This window comes from Phaenicophaeus curvirostris, chromosome 9, assembly GCF_032191515.1.
Source record: "Phaenicophaeus curvirostris isolate KB17595 chromosome 9, BPBGC_Pcur_1.0, whole genome shotgun sequence".
Lineage (NCBI taxonomy): Eukaryota > Metazoa > Chordata > Aves > Cuculiformes > Cuculidae > Phaenicophaeus > Phaenicophaeus curvirostris.
This window is the reverse complement of record NC_091400.1, coordinates 24,705,863-24,731,585: the sequence shown is the minus strand read 5'-3', so window position 1 is coordinate 24,731,585 and position 25,723 is coordinate 24,705,863. Positions and strand designations below refer to the sequence as shown.

The following is a 25,723-nucleotide window of genomic DNA, read 5'->3' as shown; positions in this document are numbered from 1 at the left end:
AGGAACACTCGCCCATGAACCTAATGAAGGGAATCATAGATTTTGGAGCTCACAGCAAAGGAAGATACACACAAGGAACAAACACAAGCTAAGATGAAAACTGAAGCTAAGGAACAAAAGTTTAGAAAAAAATCTAACCTTTTTTAGATCCCATAATTAGGCCAGACAATAAAGGCTTGAAACAAATATCCAAATGCATGACACTAGCAACCAGCTGTGGTCTAGGAGAAAGTGAAAAATCCAGCTACTTCAACCACCCAGAAACATCAAAAGCATAAAAGTAGAGAAGATGAAGTGATTGCTTCCCTGCAGTGCAAGAAATAGAGCAGCTATAATTTATGCTCTGAAGGAAAAGCACTCTCTACATTATTCAAAGAAATAGTTTCCTCAGGTTGACTTTTTTCAATTCTTTCCCATAGGTGCAAGTCTATATATGGACCCTTAAGCTGACTGAACATACTCCTGGTTGTTCTTTGGAAGAACACAATTAATCTAAAACCACTACGGTGTCTAGAATGAATTCTTCATGTTATCAGTTATGATGGTTTATGGACTGATCTGCAACTGAAAGAGCCAAAGGATAATGTACATATCTAGGCTATACCTTCTCATTTCTCCAGAATTTACAGCAGGAGTAGCATGTACAATTAAATACAGGCACAAATATTTGCAACAATAAGATCTTACAGGGCACCACTCTATTAAAAAGCTCTGATCCTCTCCTTCTCCTTCCTTTTAGAACCAATACTTTTTTTGATTGTGTGGCAAAACAAATAGTGCAAGAAGAGATCAATAGTATTGTGTGAGAAAAGCTATGGCTGAGAGATAACAATAGCTCTGCCTCTGCTGTTTCAGAATAAAAGCAATAAAGACTGAAAAGCAAAGCCAGGGAGTAAATCAAAGATGGCTGGTAATAGAAACAAAGCTGTTGAAGCTATTCACCATCTGCTGTTAATGCAGGGTAAACTCACATGGGACTGGATCTTCAAAGGACTAAGAGAATTCTGTTCCCCTTTAGGCATCAAAATACACTTGTGGCCAAGTTTTTTTTTAAAAAAAAGAACAAAAAAAACTGAAAAAAAAAAAGAAAATAAAGAAAAAACAGCACAATGACTGTTTTTCTTAAAAACCTGGCTACAAGTGTCATGGCAAGAAACCAAGAGCCAAGGGATGCTGAGTTCCTATGAAATGCTTTTCCTACTTACAGCTGGTGAGAACACAGATATTTCATATTGTGTTGCATGTTGATAATCTGATTTAAGTCCTAGCAAGTACTACAATATCCATAAATGTTATTAAAGAAGGGGCTATAAGCTTCTGTGCTGATAAAAGAGAAAAGATGTGCAATAGATCACGCAAAGCAAAACCTAGAATATGAGTCAATAAAACAAAAACTTGCTGTCTGCCTAGTATTGCAATGGGAGGCAAATTTTTTCTTTAGAAATCAGCAGCTAAAATGCGTATTTGAAAGACACTGTCCATAGGTTATCTGAGGACTGAGTGGCCAGCATGGGGCTGGTATCCTCTCTGAGCTACACAGACAAAATGAACATTTAACATCTTTTCTTCCGCACAGGTTCAGGAACACACATGCAGTAGCATACTTAAGACAGAAATAAATCTGTGCTGTTGAAATATGAGCAGGAACCCATTACCCATTCTTCACCATTCCTGTCCTTTGTAACCATCCTGATACATTTAAGATATAGGCAGAACTGGGAAAGAACACATCAGTGAATCTCGGCTGCCTCCCCAGTGGGCAGAGCTCAGTATGCTCTGGGCTACATACAGACAAGTATAGAAATCCAAGGCCCAGAAGAATAATGTTTTCTTGATGGCAAGAGATTCCTTCAGGCAAGGATGAGGCATTCTGATAATGCACCATGCCTTCAAGAAGCTGTCCTTGAAGACTTACATGGTGCATAGGACTATCTTGAGCCACTATACACAGCAGAAATTCACAAAGGAAAAGTATCATGTGTAAAAATACATAGGCCTGTTTTGTTGGGGTTTTCTTGTTTCTTTTTTTAATAGTATGGATTCATCTCTCTGTTCTTAGAATAAGGAAAACTCAGACCTCAGAAACTTGTCTCAATTCCCTAAGGCTGAGATTCCTTAAAGCAATTAAAAACCTACCAAGATTCTGAAGGAAATGGGTGCCTTACTGCCCTAGGAATTGTTGAAAATCCTATCCAAATGACTAAATGCAGTTATAGTGGGTATTTTCCTTCAGGTTTACAATAATCAGATGTGCCACATCCACTGTTGCCAGTGTGGCTCACAGTTAATTCCCTATGCACTCTGCAGAAAATACACCCCTTAATTGTCCCCCTTAAAGTTCATTCTATATCCAAACTATCAAATACTGTAAAAACCCTTTATACTCACTGTCAAAACATTTACACCATATTCACTAACAAGCAGTACAGCACATAAAAGATAGGTGTTTGCATTACTTGTCTGAATACACCACTGCTATAATAGAGCTATAAATTCTGTTAATGTCTCCTCACAGCATAGTGTTGGTTTCTTTCTTTCCTTTCTTTAAGATCAGCCTATAGAATGCATTAGCCAGAAGGAAAACAAAGACTTCAGACTCTATCTTGTCTATGCATATTGTTAACTATCATCTATCAGAAGAGAAAAGGTAGCAATAAACACCTTTAACCTTTTATCGCATATATATATTTCTTGATTTTTTTCCTCTCAGGTGGACTCTTCTAACCAGATAACCCTGCATTAAACCTCAGCTATCAGCTCTGATTTTTTGTGAGTTTTCTCTTCTCATCTGAACATCTTCTGAAAACAAGGTCATTTTAAAAAATTAGAACAGTTAACCATTACATTTTCAGAGGTTTCTCAAAGTACATTCTTTGTGTGGAGTTTACCACAAATTTAGGAGCAAGAACATTTAATTTTGTATTGGTTTACTGACTAAAGTTGGAAACCTCTATAGTAAAGCCAATGGAAAATCAATACAGGGAGGTTCTAAGCACCTAAATAGGATAAACAGGCATACAAATACTATCGATAATGATGTTTTTTTCTTTGCTGATAGGATGATTGGAAAATAAGATAAAAAAATCAGTAAATGCTTCTGGGCCTATATAAGCATGCTAGACACTGTTATAGATTATATTTCCTGCAAATAGCATGGAAAATAAGCATATTCTTAAGAATGCCTGCAAACTCCAAATAAGGAGCAAACACTTGCTTTAAGAAAATATCAGTAAACTAATTGCCAGGTATACAGATTATCAATAAACTTTTATGACAAGTGCATGATGTGACATAAGCAAAATAGATATTAAGACCTTCATATCTATTGAGGTCTACCTTAACTATCTTCTGAAACATTAACATTTGCTTAAGCAATAAGGAACACAGAAAACCTCACTAGAGCAGCCTGACAGGGCTAGAAATAGTATAGTAGTGCAACAAAAACTGCTCTAGAGCAAAGAAGCTGATTTAAGTTCTGATCCTGGTTCAGCAAAGAGAAACACATATGTTCCAGTACAATAGTCACTGATACTGTGTATTGTGTGAAAATGGAAAAGCATGGCAGTTCTTTAGGTTACTGGCCAATAGTGACCATCCTTTCTCCTGGCAGACAAAATACTTGCATTCACTTGGTCTCAGTCTTGCAAGCAACACAGGAAAAAGAAAGGGAAATTCTAGCTTGTGGGCATCATTTGCAAGCACTTCTTAACCACTTCACTTCTTTACATTACTCACCTTGTTAGTTCTCATTTACTTCCTCAAATTTTGCTGAATTTGAAAATGAGAGAGAAAATCTTCTGGTATGCAAATGAGATCTAAATCAAGGAAAAATATGAGAAAGCTGATCTATGAGAGGAGAGAATGAGAGAGCAAAGCCCTCTGGGGATCTCTCTTTGTTTTCATAACTCCAGCCGTTTTAAGCCCTTTTTCCTCCTAAATACCTCTGAGGGCATGGACATGAAAAAACATGGAAAACTGAGCTTTTACCAAATCAATTGCACAAAACAAAATCAAGCCCACAGTGAGATTTATGTTTGCTTTAGATTTGTGCAAAAAGACAAAGTAGAAGTATTAGTTAAAGGTAGGCTCTTTGTAGCCCCTTCTTGGCTTTCTACAACCCATTCTGAGGGTTATACACTCCAGGAGGAACACATGGACCAAAGACAAGAATAATGCATGTAATTGTTATTAAGTGGCCTTGGCTGGGATGGCATTCCTGCAGAGACCTGGTTTCAAAGAGCCCATTACTCACTGGTGGAGAGTTGCTGAAGGAGAGTTGGGAGGTACAGTTCTGAACACACAGAAACCGAGAAAAGTTTGTACCTTTTAAACACCGAAGGCATTAGAATCGGAACTGAGTGCAAGTTCTTTGATTTCCTATGCAAGCTGCTTCTGGAACTGAAAACTACACATCTGCTTACTTAATGTGTGACTATTTTATACTTTCTGTAAGGGGAGATGAGAATGAAAAAATTGAAAGCTTTAAAACTACCGTCAGTCTTAGAGACCACTTTTGAAAAAAAGGTCACATAATTCCAATACTGTCTATAAGACTCCATAGAAGTACATTGCATTCCTGTTTCTATGACTTATAGGAATTACAGTAAGTCCTGAGTTGGAAGGGACCCACAAGTATCATCGAGTCCAACTCCTGTCCCTGGATAGGACAGCTCCAACATTCACACAGTGTGCCTGAGAGTGTTGGATATTGTGAGGCTTGGCGCCATGACTGCTTCCCTGGGAAGTCTGTTCCAGTGCTCCACCACCCTCTAGGTGAAGAACCTTTTCCTAATGTCCAACCTAATCCTCTTGTGGTGCATCTTCCTGGCATTCCTTCATCATTCTTTCTTTTTGCAAAAGGTAAAGGAACAGGCCTTCACATTCCTTTGGTAACAACATTTATACCACTTCTTTATATATAAATGCTCAAACAAACCAATAGCACAAAGAGGTTTTGTGAAAAGAAATACCAGGAATACTGTAACCTGATGGAACCTTGTACCTAACTGCAAATCTGGAAGTTACTTGGTTCCCAGCAGGTGAATGAAAACAACTCAGTGGAAGGGAACACGGAGTGTGAAGAACATCAATGGCTGCCACACACATGCCAACAGGCAGCAAGGTCAGGGAGCACCACGCAGAAATCAGAGACCAAGAAACTAGGGATTTTGGGAAAAATGAATCACAGAATCACAAGGTTGGAAAAGATCCCTAGAATCATCAAGTCCAACCATTCCCAGCAACCATTAAACCATGCCCCTCAGCACCTCATCCACCCGTCTTTTAAATACCTCCAGGGATGGTGATTCAACCACTTCCCTGGGCAGCCTGTTCAAGTGTCCAATGACCTTTTCCGTGAAATTTTTTTTTTCCTTTCTGACGTACCTTTCTCTGCAGGTTTCCATAGGGTTTTGTTAACTCCAAAAACCTAAACCACTGTCTGTTTACAAAAATGCACTCTCTAGTCTGAACAGCATGCTTTTTGTGAAAGAGTCCTGTTGGAAGTTATTAATTTAAAATTTTGAACCAACATGCTGGGAACGTGTTTCTTTAATCAGCTCAGTGTCCCAAAACTATGGCTTCTCTGCACAGCCAAGAGAGACAAAGACAGGGAGATGATGGCATTGCATAAAATCATGACTGCTGTGGAGTAAGCAAAAAGGGAAGAACTCTGTGCACCACTTGGAACACAGCACTTAGGGTACCAGGTGCCAACACCCAGGAGCAAGTTTAGAATGAATGAAAGGAAAGCTTTTTCACATAGCATTCCTAAAGGCCCTCACTGCCACAGGAAACTATGGAAACCAAATGAATACATCAGTTCAGAGAGATATGGGACAAACTTCTCATAGACAACGATGTCTACTGAGCATGAAGCAACAGGTACAGCCAGAGAAGGTCAAAGATCAAGGAAGGTCAGAGAAGGTCACAGGAGGTCAGGGAATGTCAGAGAAGGCTGAGGGAGGTCAGGTAACGTCAGGGAAGGTCAAGGCAAGTCAGGGAATGTCAGGGAAGTCAAAACAGGTTGAGGGAAGTCAAGGGAGGCTGAGGAAGCTCAGAGAAGGTCGAGGGAAATCAAAGGAGGTCAGGGCAGGGGAGGTCAAGGCAGGTCAAATAAGGTCAGGTAATGTCAGAGAACGTCAAGAAAGGTAAGAGAAGGTCAAGAGAATGTCAGAGAGGTCAAGGAAGGTTAGAGAAGCTCAGGGAAGGTCAAGGAAAGATAGTGCTTATAAATTACTCTAGGCTTACTACCAGAGAAGTCAGGTATTCAGTTTAAGTTCTTCTTTTAGAATGTGGTTTCAACAATTACAATTGTTAGAACAGACAAAAGATGGACGTTCCATCACGTGACAGATGTAAAACTTCAATGGCAGAAAAAAATATTCAAATTGATGATGCATATATAAATTTTGGATCTCATCAGAGGAAGGGTTTAATTTCTGTGATATTTAAAATATTTTTGTCTTTTAAAATTATAAATTAATGAAAATTTCAAAGGAAAATTTTCCCCAACTGACAAAACAATTTGAAATACTTCTGTAATATTTCCGGAACAGGAAAGTCATCACAAAAAAATATCACTAACACCAAAACATTCAGCACTGAGAGTAAATCCAGGATATCCTACATCAGACTAATTAAGGGGATTGAATATTCCACAAAAGTATTTCTTGATACGTTCAGAGCAATATATAAAACCAAAGTTAGACTTCAGTTCATAGCTATTTTTTTAAGTGAAAATATTAACTTAAAACATTTGTGCCCTATTTCTAAGAGTGAGTTATTATCTCAGTTAAAAAAAAATTGTCTTTTCCTCATTATGCTTTGCATGAAGATGCCAGGAAACACCTCCAGAGTCATTAAGTTTTATAGTAGAATTTCCATCATTTTATTTTACTGTTTTCATCTTTACTCAGATGGCCCCTCTCAGTTTTGGCACAAACTGGATTTTTATCAGTTTTTCCTTCTCCCTTCACTCAACTATATATGTATATTTAACCACCAAGATTTTCATTGAAAACCAGTGCCAGAAGAAATGCTTATACCTGCAAATCAGCACATGTTTAATTTAAACAAGAAAGACAAGTCAAATACAAAACTTCTACCTAGAGGAACAAGCTATGTAATCCTTTAGAACAGTGTGTATGTTTTACTAACTCTGAAATAGGCATTACTGAATGGAGTGGGCAATCCTTTACAAAACATGTAACTCCAGAAGCATTATTTAATTATTAAATGCTAAAAAATATACAATACATTTATTTTAGCACTATGTTTTGCTGCTGTTCTACAGTTTTTAATATATTGATATTTCTTAAGAAGATCCTTCTTTCTGTCCTCAAATAATTTTTACATAAGAAAAACACAGTATGTGAAAACCAATTATATATGGTTTCACTTACAGTATTGATATGTAAATAATTTTTGATGCTTCCAAACCATAAATACATTGAGGCTTAGGCAAACAATCATTTATGTTTGCAAATGCAGACTGTGTAACCAGCCCTTCTCCTAAAAACTTGCCTTCATTTAAGGACATGAAGAACAGAGAGCAGTAATGCATATTCATTAAAAAATGTCCACTGTGGTTACCTCCCCCCAACATTTGTATGCTTTATCATGAATATACTACTTCTAGAGGAAAATGGGGAATTTAACTCCATGCCAGTAAAATTCGTAACATCCAGGTTGTGACCATGACATTATGTTGTATGAATTATATGATAAATCAACATAAACTCTGGCAGAACAGTTAGGGCCTGATTCAGTTTTGCCTTGTATATTGTGCCATCATTTATTCTGGGGTGGTTTTGTGACCCATTATTCCATTTTTCCTACCACATAACTGAGGACAGAAAATACGGAGAAATTAAAAAATCAGGCCCTTGTCCACCGTCAAAAAGCTTTCAAATAATAATCCTAATAAATTACTGAGAGTTGCAATCTGCTATGATTGCATATCAAAAGGAATAAGTAAGGCACCAACCTTAAGTCCTAGTGCAGTTTTCCTGTGCCTCTATTGCCATAACTGTAAATACATATGAAACATTGCCATTGGATCTACTAAAGAAGAAAAGGAACAAACTACTTCAATAATACTGGCAAATTTCACCAAGCCAAGTGAGAAGTAATAAAATGAACAAGAAGAAGAATCTTAAATCAGGAGTTAATTGCACTGGAGGCTGCATGATGCAGAGATTGACTATAAAAAAGACAAACAAAAGCAAAGCAGCCCCATCTATAACTCCATACTTTATGGGTACTCCTGCCTTTACCAGAGCATCTCCAAGAAACATAATAAGAAAAAAAAAAAAGAAAGGAAGGAAAACCAGCGCATTCAGTCATGATCTAAATTATAAAAAGCTTGCCATTTTTAATGGCTAAAATGGAGAGAAAGCAGTGTTGCTTTCTCAAGCTCATTCCCTAGGAAAAAAAAAACCCCCCCACCCCCCTAAAAAAACAGAAAAAAAAGAAAAAGGAGATATTCTCAGTCATTCTTTCCTTCTCCACATTAATCATCAATGTCTCCTATAAAAGCAGTATAATTTCCTCAGAATAAAATCAAAGTACTTTTAAGAATATCTTCAGTATATACTTAAGTTTTTCACAATTTTAGTGAATTAAGATAAAGCTCAAAACTTCAAAACTGGGGCTTAGAAACTGAACTTAACATCTTCAGTATGTGGTTGACATATTTTATTTGAGTACAATAAAGCAATGAAATATAGAGATTACAGCTTCAGGCAAACCAGAAACACACCCTAATCCTATTTATAATAAAAACTAAAAAAAAACTAAAGAGATGTACTGAATGAAAGCACATTTCAAGAACATCTGAAGAACAGTGATCATGCGAGAGGAATAAAAAAGATGACAACTGGATTGGCTTTAGAACAGCAGATGTCACTGATACTTCTACAGATCCAAATAGTTTTCTATATGAAGTATCTCTGCAGCAGAAATAATATTGAATAAATACTTATTTTCCATAAAGGTGATTAATTTGCACTTCTACCTAAAACAAACATGCTTCACAATTACTAGTGTGAAACAGAGAATATTTTTGCATGGGTAATGGCTATTAGATGTTCAAAATCTGCTTGTATGTAAATAGAAAATGAAATCTCCCTGTATACATCCATTTCTTAGAAGTTTTATGTAAATGGCAAATTTCTATGAACAAGCATCTTGCATAGTGTAATAAAAAATGCACAGCTGTGTGGGAAAGGTTTGGTAATTCTGCTGTTTGATGACAAAGAGGTAATATGTAGGTTGATCGTGCTTTTCAGCATTAGGAATGTACAGAGCCTTCTGGATCCTTTGTGGTATATTGCTAGCTTCAATGGCTTTATTCTATGCTAGTATTGATTTGTCATTCAGTACACTAGGAATGTATTAGGAATACAACTTATTTAATTTAGTGGTTTCGCTGTAAGAGCATTTGCCCAATGAATGCACACCGAAATGTCTAGAAGTTAATTGAGTTACATGGTAGTAAACAAAACATTGTGTTACAACCTCTGACAAGCTGATAGTTTGCTGGAGTTGTTAATGTTTTCCACTTGCCTTTTTATATTGATACTGATTTGCATTGATGTACCTATGCTATTTTAATTTTAATTTCCTTTTTATCTGAGTACATGGAAGTTAGATTTTGATTCTTCATTGCACCCAACAAGACTCATTAAATCTCTAGTTTGACCTCCATCTCCATAAGGAACTACAGGTGATATCGATTCTGGGATCCATTCTACATCAGCCCTAGGAAGGCCATCCAAGGATCATTCAGGTGGGTAGGGAGTCAAATGCCACTGTCACTAAGGGGCTCCAGCTTCTCTCTTCCCATGGGGTATTGCCTTGTACACTATGACATAGCTGAGGGTCACTGTATGCTCCTGGAATTAAACTATTAATTTCAGGAAGAATCTGGACTATCATTACAGATTTGGCCTGCAGTTTATAGCCAGTTTGGCATGTTACCATGAATACACCACACGGATATCAACTGATAATGGCAATAACAATTTGTGAGTATGAGGTACAATAACTTTTCAGGAGGTTTGAATGATAATGTTCTTGATTGTGAATTAGACAGAAGTTAAATGCATTCTCAATTTGTTTTTAAATAGAAACTTCTTGATTATTAACAAAAATACATTCTCCGGGCAAAAATAACTCACATTTTATAATGAAATTAATAGACACAAAAAATAGGAAAACTTTGCCTGTATGCAAACACATGCCTGTGCTCATGATGGTCTTCAAAAGCACATGTATCCTACAGCTTACCTAGACCACTATAATCTCAGAGGTGTCAAAGAAGTTGTCAAGATACATTTTCCATAAACCTAAATGACAACTGTAACAGTAAATCACAGTGTCACCAGACATCACTCAATAGACAGAGAAAAATAAAAGTCACAGTTAACATGGAGCCCTGGAATTCAAATTTTACAGCTAGTGTTACAACAGACAACTAAGCAGAAAAATATACTGCATTCCTTGCTTTTCATGCTTTTTTTCAGAGGTGAAGGAAAACGGTTTTGCTTCAATCATATTCCAATTGTATAAGGTTTAAGAATGCCTGCTTTTTTTTTTAAATACATTAGCAGTAAAATCTGAAATCTATTTGCATCTGTGAGAATCTTCCAGACAACATCACTGAGCTTATAGGAAATCTTTCTACATGATTTTTAAACAAGTGTTCATTAGAAGTTTTATTGCCAAAAGGAATACAAATTTAAATCATGCTAAATCTGGAATATTTCCCCATGCTCAAATTAAAATAGCAGTTCCTGATAGATTTCTGCAAAGCAGTTTGATAGTGGTATTTTCTCTAAGTGCTTAAGAAACCATAACTCTTTATCCAACTCAAAGAAAAATAAATCTATGATTAATATTGATAACTAATTTTTCTTCTTCCACACTTGGCTAGATTTGGGAACATTAGGCTAATTTTGTTAATTACAGTGCTTTCTAGCTCCTTGCAACGTTCCTGCCCGTTGATTTAGTGTAGTGTTCCTCAGGGGAAAAGGTTACCTTTAATGACTCAATAAAGTGAACCAGACACTGAAGCACTGTTGAAAGTCAAATGAGAATAACATTGGGATAGTAAAAACTTCATGCCTAATGAGTAGTGGTATAATAACCACGTGCAGCTCTTGCAATGATCCAGTTCTGGACAGTTTGACCCAGTTTGCAGTTAAGCTACTAAAACCCAGCCATTAAATAGCCTCATTTCCTACTAGCACTGGAATTAAAGTGAGGTAGCAGCTATGCTCAAACTCACAGCAGGGTAATCTGAATTAGATGTTGGAAATCACTACTTATTAAGCAGAAATTGCTTCAATGGAGGGACCAACTTCATCTGAGGTTCTGAAAAAGTTACAAACAGAAGCAAACACAATTTTTACCTAATTTCTAATACAAAGTCTGGAATCAGGTGTCTTTCATTTACACTGAATTTCATCAATGGAACTATTCCAGTCTACATGATGAGAGGATCTGGACACAGATGCCAAATGTGCATAATGGTTTGTTGCTACCACCATCTTTGCCCTCAATGCCTCTGCCCCTAGCCTGTAAATGGTAACACAGTTAAGAAAGAAAATAGGAGAGGGATCTCTGTCCCATAACTAATGAACTATTACTTTCTTGTATCTTGGACTGAAATATCTATAAATATTTACAGCTCACTTCAAGTACAAAAGGATTTTTTTTATCAAGCATAGTGGAATGAATTTACAACAGCCACATACACTGATGGAAGATCCATGCTGTGTTTGATTGTAAGAAACAGTGCTAACAGCAGTGGCAGAATGTTCCATAGAATTATATATAATTTAGATCTAAGTCCTCCCTATCGTGGATTAAGAACCACTGTGCATTACAGATGCTAATCTTGGATAGAGAGGTAGGGTATGAACCAGTCAGAGCCAATGCTAACCAGTGTGCTAATCTGCATAGCTCTTTTTGAGCTTTAACTCTAAAAAAAAGATTCTTAAGTTTGTGATTTGACAATCCTTTTTACTGAAAGGCCAGGACCAGAAGGAAGAACTGTCTTTTATGAAGATCAAGAGGCAAGAACGGGAGTTGTGATTCCCTTAACTTTTGTAAGGGGAGGGCAAATTTGTTTCCCACACTTACTTCATTCTGCCCCCATACCAGCGCCACATGGTGAAGTTGCACGTATAGTTAGTTGCCCACAAAGTCACAGAAATCTCTTTCTTTTGGTTTTTTTTTTTTTCCCATCTCCTATTGTTTGTCCTCTGTGGTGAAAGCAGCTTAAGTATTACAACCTGCTCATACCTGGGCAAACTAGACTTAAGACAAAGCAGTAATATAATTTTGTGCAGTCACATGCTTTCCTCCCCTGCACTACTACACACCACACCTGCTGACACCCTGGTCTGAAGGAGTTGTGTTTGCCTGGCAGGAAAACAGCGTCATTTCAAAGGAACGGTCGAACTAATAATTTGTAATCTTTTGCCTTGAGGCTGGATCAATAGGGCTGTGGTTTCAACATTCTGCGTAGCAAGACAGAAGGACCAGTAAGAGGGCCATCAACTAGGAAACCAATACAATTTGCTGACCTTGGGTCTGCAAGTATGTGCTGTGCTTTAAAGAGAAAATACTCCAGATAAGATAATAAATATAACTTAGTCTAGCATAAGCTGAAGAAAATGTATGGAAGCCTGTAAAATAGGAAGCGTGTTATTGTAAGTGTGCAGGCAAAGGAACAAGAGTTGGAGGCTTGACTGATAAACATATATGGACTAAAAATAAGTAGGATACCAGCAATTCACCCAAGACTAACAAGGTTCTACATAGGACACCCATGCTATGCTAGAGGAGGTGGTTAGGAAACATACAGATGCAGAATTTAAAGATAGGCAGTAAGAGGTGAATGTCGTGTAGCTACTGACATCTAAGTGCACCTTGTGCATAGATAAGCTAACTAACCACTTAGCACACATACAATTGACACTGAAAGGAAAAAGCATGATCCAGCATATAAGAAATAGACTGTAATATAAGTAAAAGGGTACCATAGCTCAGATTCGGGCTGCAGGGCAGATGAACAAGGCCTTCTGTGTTTTCTTTGGTTACTATAAACAGTCACCATAATTTCTTCCAGTCTTAGAATAAAGAAAGCTTTTTGGATGTCAGAGCTATTTACTTAAACTAACGTTCCTTACTTTCTTTAAAATGGGTCAATTTTAAGTCTTTATATATGATTTCTTCCAAATAACCTGTGCTCTTATATCACTTATTTTTTATAAATGATTCTTTATTTCCAAACACTAACAGCGGAGCTTTCTGTTCAGGAATACCTCTTTTTTGTCTTATGCAATGCGATAAAGAACTCTTAATTCAAATAGCTGCAGTAATACAGAAATGTACTCACACACAGTCCCATTCGATAAGGAGACAGGACACAGAACTATAATGCAAAATTACAGGTAAATACATTAAGCTACCATGATGGGTTACTAAATGAAACAATAACTGCTCAGTATGTCTTGCTCTAATGGCAGCACACAGAGAAGAAAATCTTAGTGTTTTAAATAAAGGGGGCAAGAAGTCTTCAGAACATAAAGCAATTTGATTTTCAATTGCAAAATATATTTTCATGAAGAGATTAGTAAATTCACCTGGAAGGAAATGCTATGAAAAAGCTGGTGCATGCTCTTCACAAACACACAGAATCACCTGGCACAAACTTGAACCTGAAAGGAGCTCTTTCTTTTAAAATCTTTGACTAGCAGTGCACTGTATGGGCACTGCACCTGACTTGTTTGTACCCATGAAACACTTAACGCTTCATTAAACTTGTTTCCCTTTTGTGGTCACATGCGTTTCATTATCTCTCATTTTTAGTGTGTACAATATCTTTTCAGAAAAGATGCTGCCTTCGGTCTTTGGAACATGCCTAATCTTTGCAATATAGTTTCCAGTTAAAAAGCAGTCAAGAAGGGCAATGCATTGTAAAAGAATAAGAAAGCTCATTTCACATTAGCAATTAGCCTACTTACATTAATTATTCAATTGCTTCATTCTACACTTTCCCTGCTGTTCTTTTGTGCTTCCTGTCTCCTCACAGCGTGTTATAGCTCACATTACTTCACTTTGATACTTTGCTCCCTTCTAAGGGGAGCCATGAGTCTAAAACATTTATTTTGCTTGCTAATAACCTGACTGTGCAGACACTTTGGAAATGTAATGGCACTACAAAAATAGTTGCAAAGCCTTCAAAAGAACTGGCAGAGTGAAACAATCATTATGACCCAAGTGCAATGACTTAGTATACAGAGGATCATTTTATTTCTCAGAAAACAGTAATACACCTCTAATTTCTTAAGGAAGAAGCTGAGAATGAATTAGATCTGATGAAGCATTTGAGTTTTGTCATGTTATAGGTCTGGCTTGACTTGAGGCACCCCTAATATCAATTATCAGATTCTATCATAGGATCTAATCACTTAACACCAAATACTGTACTATCTTTGACAAATATTATATTAAAAAAGTGTTTCATCTCACAGCAAGTAAAGAAACCATATCATGGCTCTGCTAATGGCTTAAATTCACCCATATAGACAATATGTATAGCACTGCAAGGACAAAATGGTTCATGCCTAGTGCCCTAATAAAACTTGTGTGTGTAGGTTAAAAACATCACTGCCTTATAATTATTTCAAATTAAAGTAAAATTACAGTATTATTACTATTTAAAGGCCATGGTACAAAATCAGAGTGAGCCTATCATCAGTCCTTCAAGTGCCAGAGAGTTTCCAGCCTGACTTGTGTCACTCTGTTTAGCAACCTCTTTATATAATACAACAGAGGGCTCTCATTCATCCTGCATAACCATTGTGATATGAATATCATTAATCTCTGTGTCTGAATGCAGCAGTGATGAAAAGCCCAGGACAAAGTAGCCCTGGAAACTAATATGCTCTGTCTAACCACAGAATGAGGATGACAGGAGTGACAGCAGTGCATACCTTGACCGGTTTTCTAATGTCGGGTTATATGAGAGAAACATTTGGTCTCCAGGCTTGTTCCATGTCTGTTCCTAACATTTTTTTGAGAAAACCCCGCTGATTAGGAATGATGATTAATGCTAAATGACTGCAGCATTACTTGTTTTACATAATATCTGTCAGTTGGCAATCATCACCAGCCAACATCGATCTGGGTGTATCCCTGGAGCAGTGAGCTTCAAAGTCTACAGTTATTTAAACTGCTGATCACAACTGTGCAAGTCCTCTCTGGCAGAGTAGAAAACAGAGAAGTGTACCTTTTTGATAAAGTAAGGCATAGTCTTTTCTAAACCTATCACTCTGAAAGTTGTCTTTATTTAATCTTTCCCAGACTATTGTTCCAGACAAATTTTGATACTCTAATTTTTTTTATCTCACACTCACTTTTCTTCATTTACTTGCATAAACTAGAAACCCAGAGCTATCCTGCAAATGTATGTATGATAACAGGTACATTGTAATTGACAACCTTTATTTTAGCTGGTTTTATCATTTGAGTCAGGAATTCTCTGATTCCACTCTAGATGTTTCCCAATCACAGCATGTTTTAGATATGAAGGTTTGCATGGAGCTATTTTTTGGATGCATCTTTCAAGGGCTGTGGAAGACAGTGGAAAAGCTTCAGGAATTCAGGAGATTTATAACATGATCTTTTATCTTTCTCCCAACAAAGAACCTCATCAACATTTCTAGAGAAGAAAAATATTTCCAAAGCCCTGGGTCTCAGTTTACTTAAGCAGAGACTCTATGCACTTTCTCGAACAGACGTAAAAGTTAGGTAACAATGAAGTAGTGAAGCTGTTTCTTCAAAAGCAAAAAAAAAAAAGTATGCTTTTAAATTTAAAGCAGCAGACTAAACTCCCTGTTACGTGTTTTTCAAACCAAACCCTTGCCATTTCTGTGTTCTTTAGAAAATATTACAGTACAAGCCACATTGTTTAAGACATAATTCCCACAGTTCAGCTGTATCAATATGTTCAGTGTTGCCACTGCTGTTCAAAGACTCAAAGTTAGTAGACTTTTAGAAATACTAAGTCTTGAATACTTTACTGAGACCAATTGATCTGCAGAACCATTGTCACTATTTAGGCCTGCTAGATTTTCCTCCTGGAAACAAGTTTCTCCCTGAAAACAACATTAGCCATCTGAAATTAAACCTTGATATACAAAGATATACACGATCCTGTTAAACTGAAAACTCTCTTCCCTGGCTTCCTGACCTCAGTGATTACTCAGCTTCTGCTTCTCAGCATTTTCCAATCCATCCTTCAGCTTGCTCCGATCAGCTTCCTTGCAGTTTCGGCTCCCTTAGCTACTAAGTGCCCTGCCACCTTGACTTCTCTTGATAAAATAGTTTTCCACAACAGGAACCATGCTACTGCAATTACATTTTAAAGGCACAACCTTCAGGGCAACTACCTCATGTTTCCAGATCTGTGATATCAGCCTCTGAACTCTCCTTTCAGCCTGAAGGCAGGTAAAGATCTGATAGTGATACAGCAGATGCTTAGCAAGCATGCGCATAGCCAGCTCACTGTCAAGCATTGAATAGATTCCTCATTTCATCATAGTGCATTGTACTCACCATACATCTGAGAGAACCCTTTTATATCATGGATAAATAACACTGGTCTCAACTAAAACAAGGGAAATATTTGGAGATCAGTCACCCGTGCAAACAGCAATTCTTCTCTGTTTTGAATGGAAAATAAGCACATGCAGAACAGGATATATGAAACATCTAACACCTGAAGTAAAGAAAAACCATCAAAACTGTCAAAACTAATAGATGAAAAAGAGTGGGAATGGAAAAAAATGCTAAAACTGATTTAAAGCAAAAGAGAAAGGTTAAAGGACAAAAGAAAGACAGAGCAAACAAATGAAAACGATCTGTTTCAGCCACTGGAGAGGCCTCTAGTTTATTGCCATATAGAATTCTACTCTCAGTGTCCTATCACTACAGTAAACTGAAAACTCCAATTTGCTAATGTCTGTGATAGAGTTTGGCAAAATGTATAAGGAAGGCTGCTAACTTTTCCCTTACTTGGCATGGGTAACATGGAGGTTGGGAAAGTAAATTCCAGTTCAAAACTAAACTTGGCCGAAACAATGAATGTATCTCACTTTCCAGCCCTTTTGAGAGACAGACCTCCCATCCTAAATACAAAATTACTTACTGGCAGCTGAAATCTTGTCAAGGAATGTTCTGAATTCAGGTTTACAGAAAAGTTTCATACATCTTGATACAACATTAGGATGCTCCTACAAGTTATATTCATCTGCCCACGTTCATCATTTAGCAGTTAAGAAAGTAGAATAGAATTCTTAACATCCTGGTTATCAATACGATAAGAATTTACCTTCAGACCAGTTTCTGAAGGCATAATAGTAAAAAAATTGAAGGCATAATTCTTTTCACCCAAACCTAAGGCATCTATTAAGTAAGAGCAAAGAAGCAGCTGGGGTTTGTACAAAAGATATAGACACCAATTACCCTATGTGTCAAGACAGACTCAATGACACTTTAGTCACTTGCTCTGATTCTCCTTTATTTTAGCAATTTGAGCACTGAGCATAATTGCCCTGCGGCCACTAAGCAAGCATAAACCACTTAAAAAAAAGATTCATTGCTTCCCAACGAATGACGTAAAGATTATCTAATTTTATGGTTTCTGAAGGGATTTAAGATGGTCTTAAGTTATAAATATAATTTAAAAACAGCTATTTTAAAATAATATTGTTTCTTTGCAAACTTAAAAAAATTATTCTGTATTGAAGGGGTAAATGATCTCAGTTTTGGCAGAGATCTGTTAATCAAACATAATAAAAATGGTAGAATTTACATCCAATATTCAGTTGAACATAACAGTTTGTATGTTCAACAAATTATTTTTTCTAATCAAGAAGACAGAAAAACCTATGCAAAATGATCTAAGAATGTCTGTTAGTGGAATTCAGACAAATTATGATCATTTCAAGAGACAAAGACAGATAGCAGAAGTTGAAGATGATATTCGTTTAAGAAGTAACTTCTTGTGAATAAGGAAGGAAATGCTCAGATGTCAAAAAAAAAGACGACTTTACCATGAGTTCTACCACTAAACTTCAAATGAAACATTTTGTAGTGATTCTTTAAAAGAAGACAAAAGGAAAACTTCAGGTACATTATTGCACATGTCATCCTGTTCCACATACTGTGAAAATGCCCAAGGCATCATATATTTTAAAACAGAATCCAGATTAGTTTGATGACTTAACATGAGAAATATGCCAAATCTATGAGGGTAAAGACATTTTCACATTATTATTTGGACTTTTTTTATTTTAGACAAACAAATCTGTCTCGAACCTTCCTCTCTATATAATTAGAAAAATATCATAAGTCCATAGTGCCATTTAAAAACAGTGAATTAACTAAAGCTTAACTTTAGCTAAAAAGCTGAACAATCTGACAATCAAAGCAGGCAAGCAAAGGTCTACTGACTTTGGCAAAACATGTAATATCTACTTTTTCAGTACTGCTGTAATTGATCTCTTAGTGCATTGCATTCAAAAAGATCTTAATGTGTGGAAGAATACTTTACTCCAATTTTATGGTCCAAAACTGGGATAAAAGAAAATACATAAGTTACTCAAGGATGTGAAGGACTTCATTATACCTGATTTGAGAGATGCTTGAGGTTTTAAGAACCCGTCACCAAAACACTAGACAACATTAAATACTAGGTCACAGTTCTTTCCAAAGAAACATCCACCAATCCAAATGACGATGATATTATTATCCCATTGGCTCAAGTCATTAGCCATAATTCTGGGCTGTGCAGAATGGTTTTCATTTGCATTGCCAATTTCTTATAAAAGCCAGATATATTCTGCTGTATTTTTATTCATACCCAAAACCCATATAGGATGCCCTGGTTCCCTGAACGCAGTACAAAACACCACCATGCAGAAGATCTTAAATAGGTCTATACAATAAAAGTCACAATCTTCATTTTAGACATTAGGAATGTTATCCTATGACGGTGGTGAGGCATCAGAACAGGTTGCCCAGAGAAGTCATGGATGCCCCATGTCTGGAGGTGTTCAGGGCCAGGTTGGATGAGGCTTGGAGCAACCTGATCCAATGGGAGGTGTGCCTGCCTGTGGCAGGGGGGATGGAACTGTATGATCTTTAAGGTCCCTTCCAAACCATTCTATGATCAAAAGTTTTTTTGTTGCCTTCCCACCTCTCCCTGTGCCCAAACTGGAGTCCAATTCAATGAAGAGGATTTTTTTTTCCTCTGGAAAAGAAGAAATTACAGTATGTCAATACTTTCTACTATTTTACTTGAGATATTTGTCTGTTTGTTTTTCCTCAAAGTTTTTTCTACATTATAAAAGGTAACATAGACACTACATAACACTATAAAACATTGTCTGCTGCATCTGTAATAACTTGATGTTCAGCTTCCACAACTCCAGAAGAATTATAAGGCAGATGAGTTGATCCCTAAGAATTACAGTGAATCTGATAAGAGATACAGAAGCTAAAACAAGTAACCCAGCAAACAGGCACCAAACCAGCATTCATGTTGGTCTCTGCAAATAAAACCACAGAGCTCGGTGTTGGGAATCCAACTTTATTATCTTTCTCAGACTCCCTGAGTGAGAGGTGGACGAATTAGTTACTTCGCTCATTTTTATGAATGTCATTGGCTAGTCACAGTTTCTTAAGATAAGAACTGCATGATCTGAGAAACTAAAGAACACCCATGAATTCCTCAGTTCTTGCAGTGATTAATAGACTAATCTGAAAGCCACTGAATTAACAGAAAGACTGCACAGACATGAGCTCAAGGCCAGATGCCTTCTTGGCTTAGAGCATGAATTATGTTTGTAACCACTCATGTCAATTTATACGGATGTGAACTTCCCACAAGCAGGGAAAACATTTACCATTGGACCACACAGAGAGATAATGGTTGAAAATACTTTTGAAAAAAGTCCACAGATGAAATTTTAATCAGTTTGTCTCTCAGAAATAAACCACACGTAATGTCTGTTGTAAGAAAACAAAAAATCCTGTCTGCATCATTGTTCATAAGAAACAGAAGTAGGTAGCATTTACAAGCTATTTATGACTAACTTCAGTATCTTCGACTAATTAAACCAATGAAAATAGCAGCTTGATGATGTCTTTTAACACATAAGAATTTGTGTATCATAAAAAGAAATCTGAAATATATGAAGCACCAAATTTGTTCTGAAATCTTCCTTGCCTTCTTCAGTTTAGAATGCCCATACATCCTCCTCTTTCCCTTAGAGAACCAGAAAAATGGGATCAGGGTCAGCTCAGTGCTTTGAACAAAGAAATATCAGACTCGCCAAAAGCAGCAATGAAAAAATATTGAGATTTAACTTTAAAGTCTTTCCAGTCCCTCGATTATATCAGCTATTAAACCAGACTCTTTCTTTTTTCATGTCTAACAAAACATAAAGATCATTGCCAATACCTATGAAAATCAGCTGTCTCACCTGTGAGTTTGCTAGCTATGATTCAGCTGCACATCAAACACTTCAGCGCAAAAGCCTCAGAGCTGCTAAGAACTCCAGCAGATATGACAGTAAATTATGGATCTGAACAGGAATTGGTTTTCCCATTTCATGAAACTGCTGAAAATTATACCCAAGACTTTTTGAGAAAAATCAAGATCTCTCAATAATTTTTGTTTGCAAAAGAAAGCAAGAAAGAAAAAATGGTACCGTGGATTAGAAAGTACAATAGGGACTAAACAGGTGGGAGTTCAGGCCCTATCTTGCAAACCAGGTAAAGCAATAGCTTGAATGCCAGTACTCATCCACATACCATATCACTGCAGTATCTGCCAGTTTATTTTAGAATCCTCCTTACCCTATCTTGGCCTCATTCTTCCTGCTCAGTTTGTTATTTTACAGTAAGTATATTTTAGCCAAAATATTCCTGAAAAAAAATCCTTCAGTGATACGCATCACAAATTAGTCTAAATTATCATAAAAAAAAGAAAACAGGAAAATCATAATCTAATAATAGGAATGATGCAAAAATCTTGTTTTAACAGGCACAATATTTCACAGTGTCAGTAGACATTCCTTTTTGTGGTGAAAGCTGGGAAGATTTATTTTCTGAGTGTATGCTTACAGCTCTGCTCTATAAGAAATGAAGGATCAGTGTATTACCATGAAACCATGGAGCAATCCTGTTGGTGTTCCTCTCAAACCCAGCACGTCGAGGGATTTGCTCTTCTTTGAACCAGCGAATGATGACTTCTCGAGAAAAGGGTCTAGAAGGGCGCTCCCAGATGTTACTGCATCAAAAGGCACATAATTACAGAAAAGAGTGATACAGACAATTAGCAGTGTGGGAAAGCAAGGACCAATGTAAATATTAATCTCTTTTTTATATATCTACAAAACATACAGCTACAAAATGCTCAGTATAACTGTTGTTCAGAATAGCTCAATAAACAATTTTTATCCTTGTTAAACTTACTTTAAGTTTCAATGGAAACCTGAATGTTTTTATTTTACATTTGCAATGGGACCTTAAACACTGTCTTGAGCACAGAACTTCAACTGAAAAACAATTTACCATAAAAAAGGCAATGCACACTTCAGTCAGCTTTCTTCTTCCACTTCGTTCTTTATTGCAATGTACATATTGACAAGCAAAGTTGTTTTTTGGCTTAGAGTATACTCCTTTTCACTGGCAGGAAATTCTAATTCGAAATCAGCTGTAATAGGCTGTGTATCCAAGTCATTGAGAATAATAGAGGGAATGTTTTGTTTAAACTTTTATCCTCCCTTTGCATTCTCTATGTGACACCTTCCCTTACTGCTTCTACTACTTTCTATGCATTTCAGATTATTTATCAGGTAAAACATCTGGAAAATTCATCCAGCTACCCCCAATAAAGACTAAGGGGTATTATATAAAATGGAAGTATGACTGCATTCCAATTAAGAATACAATCTCATTTACCCTGATAACAGTAGTAAAAGGAAGGTTTTACAATGGATCTCTGTATAGTTTAAAATCCCATGGGTTTCTGGGTTCTCAAACTGTTAGCACAAGTTGCCACAACTTCATTACTGTTCTTCTCAAATAAATAGGGTGAAGGCTAGAGTGGGTATGTCTTCTACTGTAATTTCACTTTCATTTGGTCAGACAGACACTGCACAGTGCCAAGTGCAGTAGGTGGCTACATAATTCTAGCTTTCCTACTGCACCTGCAATGGAGCTGCCAGTTAAAGTCTATTTCTAAACAATGTTAACAGAGGACTAACACTAAAATTAGAGCATCAGCTCAGAAGTCACAAAACACCATTAAACTAATTTGTGAGATAAACAAGAACCCTCAAAACTAATCAAGGTTCTACAGTTCATGACAGCAAGGTGCTATTTAGAAAGGAATAAAAGCAAAAAAGATAGATGCTATCTGCTTGATGATATGCAACTGAGTCCTCCTTTCAGCTTTTCTTACTCAAACCAGTGATCGATTCCATTGACATGAAGTGATGAAGCCTGTAGTGAATGTGAGAGTTACTGCTAAATTACATGAACACATCTGAGTGGATCTGGCCAATATTATCATCAAATTTGAAGATACAGCCATCAATGAGAGGAGAAAGTGAGAACTCAGTTATAGACAGACACACACACATTTAAAAAAGCAAACTAGATGTGTTTCTTATTCCTGGTTTTGAATATTTTTCTATATTTTCTATAAAGAAAAAAGAAGTCCTTGAAATTCCAAGACTCTGCAGGGCGTTCTTGTTAACTAATTTCTCTGTAATTCAGCTAGTTTGTAAAAATATGTCAAACCTATATTTTTTCCGCCCAGGGCCAAATCTCAAATTTCCACTGCCAAGTTTGTCTGGTAGGGGCACTAGGAAAGAAATACAGCCACAACATAAAAATAAAAGCCAGTAGGCAAAAAGATAAAAGTGACTGAGCAGGCCAAAGAGTTTCATCAGGAAGAGAACAGTCAGGAAAAAAAAAAAGAGAGAAATAGTAGGAAAAAGAAATGAATGGAAGCTTTCTAAACTATAGATAAAATTAAAAAAAGAGAGATCTCAAGTTAAAATAAAAGAATGCTATTTTCATGCTACTTAAAAGATAAGGCAAGGCAAGAAAAAAACCACAGGAGCTATCCTTCATGCTGCAAAGCTTAGAGACATAACTGAATCCATGTTCTGTTGAGGCAAAAAAAGCTCTCACACACCAGTGCTAAATGTCAACACGAGATCACAAAAGACAGGTCTTGCCAAACTAACTTTATCGCCTTGTATGACAAAGTGACTCGGCTGCTGGATGAGGGAAAGGCTGTGAATGTGTCTTCCTGGACTTCAGTAAAGCCTTTGACACAGTTTCTCACAGCATTCTGCTTGGGAAACTGTCAGCCTCTGGCCTGGACAGGCGCACACTCTCCTGGGTGGAAAACTGGTTGGCTGGCCGGGCCCAGAGAGTGGTGGGAAATGGTGTGAAATCCAGCTGGAGGCCAGTGACAAGTGGGGTTCCCCAGGGCTCAGTGCTGGGTTCAGCCCTGTTCAATGTCTTTATCAATGACCTGGATGAAGGCATCGAGTGCACCCTTAGTAAGTTTGCGGACAACACTAAGCTGGGTGGAAGAGAGCGGCTGAGAGAGCTGGGGTTGTTTAGCCTGGAGAAGAGGAGGCTGAGGGGAGACCTCATTGCTCTCTACAACTACTTGAAAGGACGTTGTAGAGAGGAGGGTGCTGGCCTCTTCTCCCAAGTGACAGGGGACAGGACAAGAGGGAATGGCTTCAAGCTCCGCCAGGGGAGGTTTAGGCTAGACGTTAGGAAAAAATTCTTTACAGAAAGGGTCATTGGGCACTGGAACAGGCTGCCCAGGGAGGTGGTTGAGTCACCTTCCCTGGAGGCGTTTAAGGCACGGGTGGACGAGGTGCTGAGGGATATGGTTTAGTGTTTGGTAGGAACGGTTGGACTCGGTGATCCGGTGGGTCTCTTCCAACCTGGTTATTCTGTGATTCTGTGATTCTGTGATTCTGTGAAGCGTCGATCTGCTGGAGGGTAGGGAGGCTCTGCAAAGGGATCTGAACAGGCTGGACAGCTGGGCTGAGTCCAACGGCATGAGGTTTAACAAGGCCAAATGCCGGGTCCTGCACTTGGGGCACAACAACCCTATGCAGTGCTACAGACTAGGAGAAGTCTGTCTAGAAAGCTGCCTGGAGGAGAGGGACCTGGGGGTGTTGGTTGACAGCGACTGAATATGAGCCAGCAGTGTGCCCAGGTGGCCAAGAAGGCCAATGGCATCTTGGCTTGTATCAGAAACGGCGTGACCAGCAGGTCCAGGGAGGTTATTCTCCCTCTGTACTCGGCCCTGGTGAGACCGCTCCTCGAATACTGTGTTCAGTTCTGGGCCCCTCACCACAAGAAGGATGTTGAGGCTCTGGAGTGAGTCCAGGGAAGAGCAACAAAGCTGGTGAGGGGGCTGGAGAACAGGCCTTATGAGGAACGGCTGAGAGAGCTGGGGTTGTTTAGCCTGGAGAAGAGGAGGCTGAGGGGAGACCTCATTGCTCTCTACAACTACCTGAAAGGACGTTGTAGAGAGGAAGGTGCTGGCCTCTTCTCCCAAGTGACAGGGGACAGGACAAGAGGGAATGGCCTCAAGCTCCACCAGGGGAGATTTAGGCTGGACATTAGGAAAAAAATTTTCACAGAAAGGGTCATTGGGCGCTGGAACAGGCTGCCCAGGGAGGTGGTTGAGTCACCTTCCCTGGAGGTGTTTAAGGCACGGGTGGACGAGGTGCTAAGGGGCATAGTTTAGTGTTTGATAGGAATGGTTGGACTCGATGATCTGGTGGGTCTCTTCCAACCTGGTTATTCTATGATTCCATGAAATAACAACATACCCTGCATCTCCTCCTTGACCTCCCAGGACACTGGCAGGGTGAGATTTTAGGTACACATCTGCTCCTGCTTTACCAGTGTTAAGTGTGTAAGACTGAATTATATATATTTATGTATATTCACCATTAAAGCACACATGTAAAGCAACTTTTTTTTTTTTCTCGAAACCTTCAGAGTCAAGTCATGGACAGACAAAGAGGGGCCCTAAGAGACAAGATAAATATGTGTATCTTAGAAACAGACAAATTGTATTGAACATGAGCTGGATAATGATAAGAATATTTTTTAGCTTTTTTTCAGGCCCTTTTTGAAAAGATTTACATCTAGCATCACAAAATTGTTCATGTGTGTATATATGTATTTAGCATTTAATGCTACTATCCTGTCGGTGCTCACATGGCTTTTATCACCACGTGAAGCCAAATCAATGATATAAGAAATAACCAGGAAAAATGTAGAGCGACTCATCAACCTTCTAGTACCCATCTGCCAGTTTGGTTTCTTTTCCTCTTCTGCAATTCATGGTGCTCCCTAAATAATCAGATGAAAGATTAAGAAACATCAAAGACTGAGAAAAATCTTAACTTTCCTGAAACCTAAGAGCATGACAGCTCTCTGTAAAATGTTTCAAAGAGTTGTTAAGCAGCAGGCAGTTTTAGGCTTGAAGCTTAAGACTTGCTTAAGATTTTGTCCATTTGACTTCTCCATATCACAGCCTTGCATTCTAATCTAATATTGCCTTTTGAAGGACTCATCTCTCTCT

General features: G+C 37.8%; 1 protein-coding gene across 1 annotated transcript in view; it reads right to left on the bottom strand.

Moving 5' to 3' along the window:
• SH2D4B (SH2 domain containing 4B) overlaps positions 1 to 25,723 on the bottom strand; it is a 70,526-nt gene that overhangs the window by 9,628 nt on the left and 35,175 nt on the right. The window contains exon 6 of the mRNA XM_069863979.1: positions 21,246 to 21,373. Within this exon, the coding sequence (XP_069720080.1) occupies positions 21,246 to 21,373 (128 nt within the window). The remainder of the gene's footprint in view (positions 1 to 21,245; positions 21,374 to 25,723) is intronic.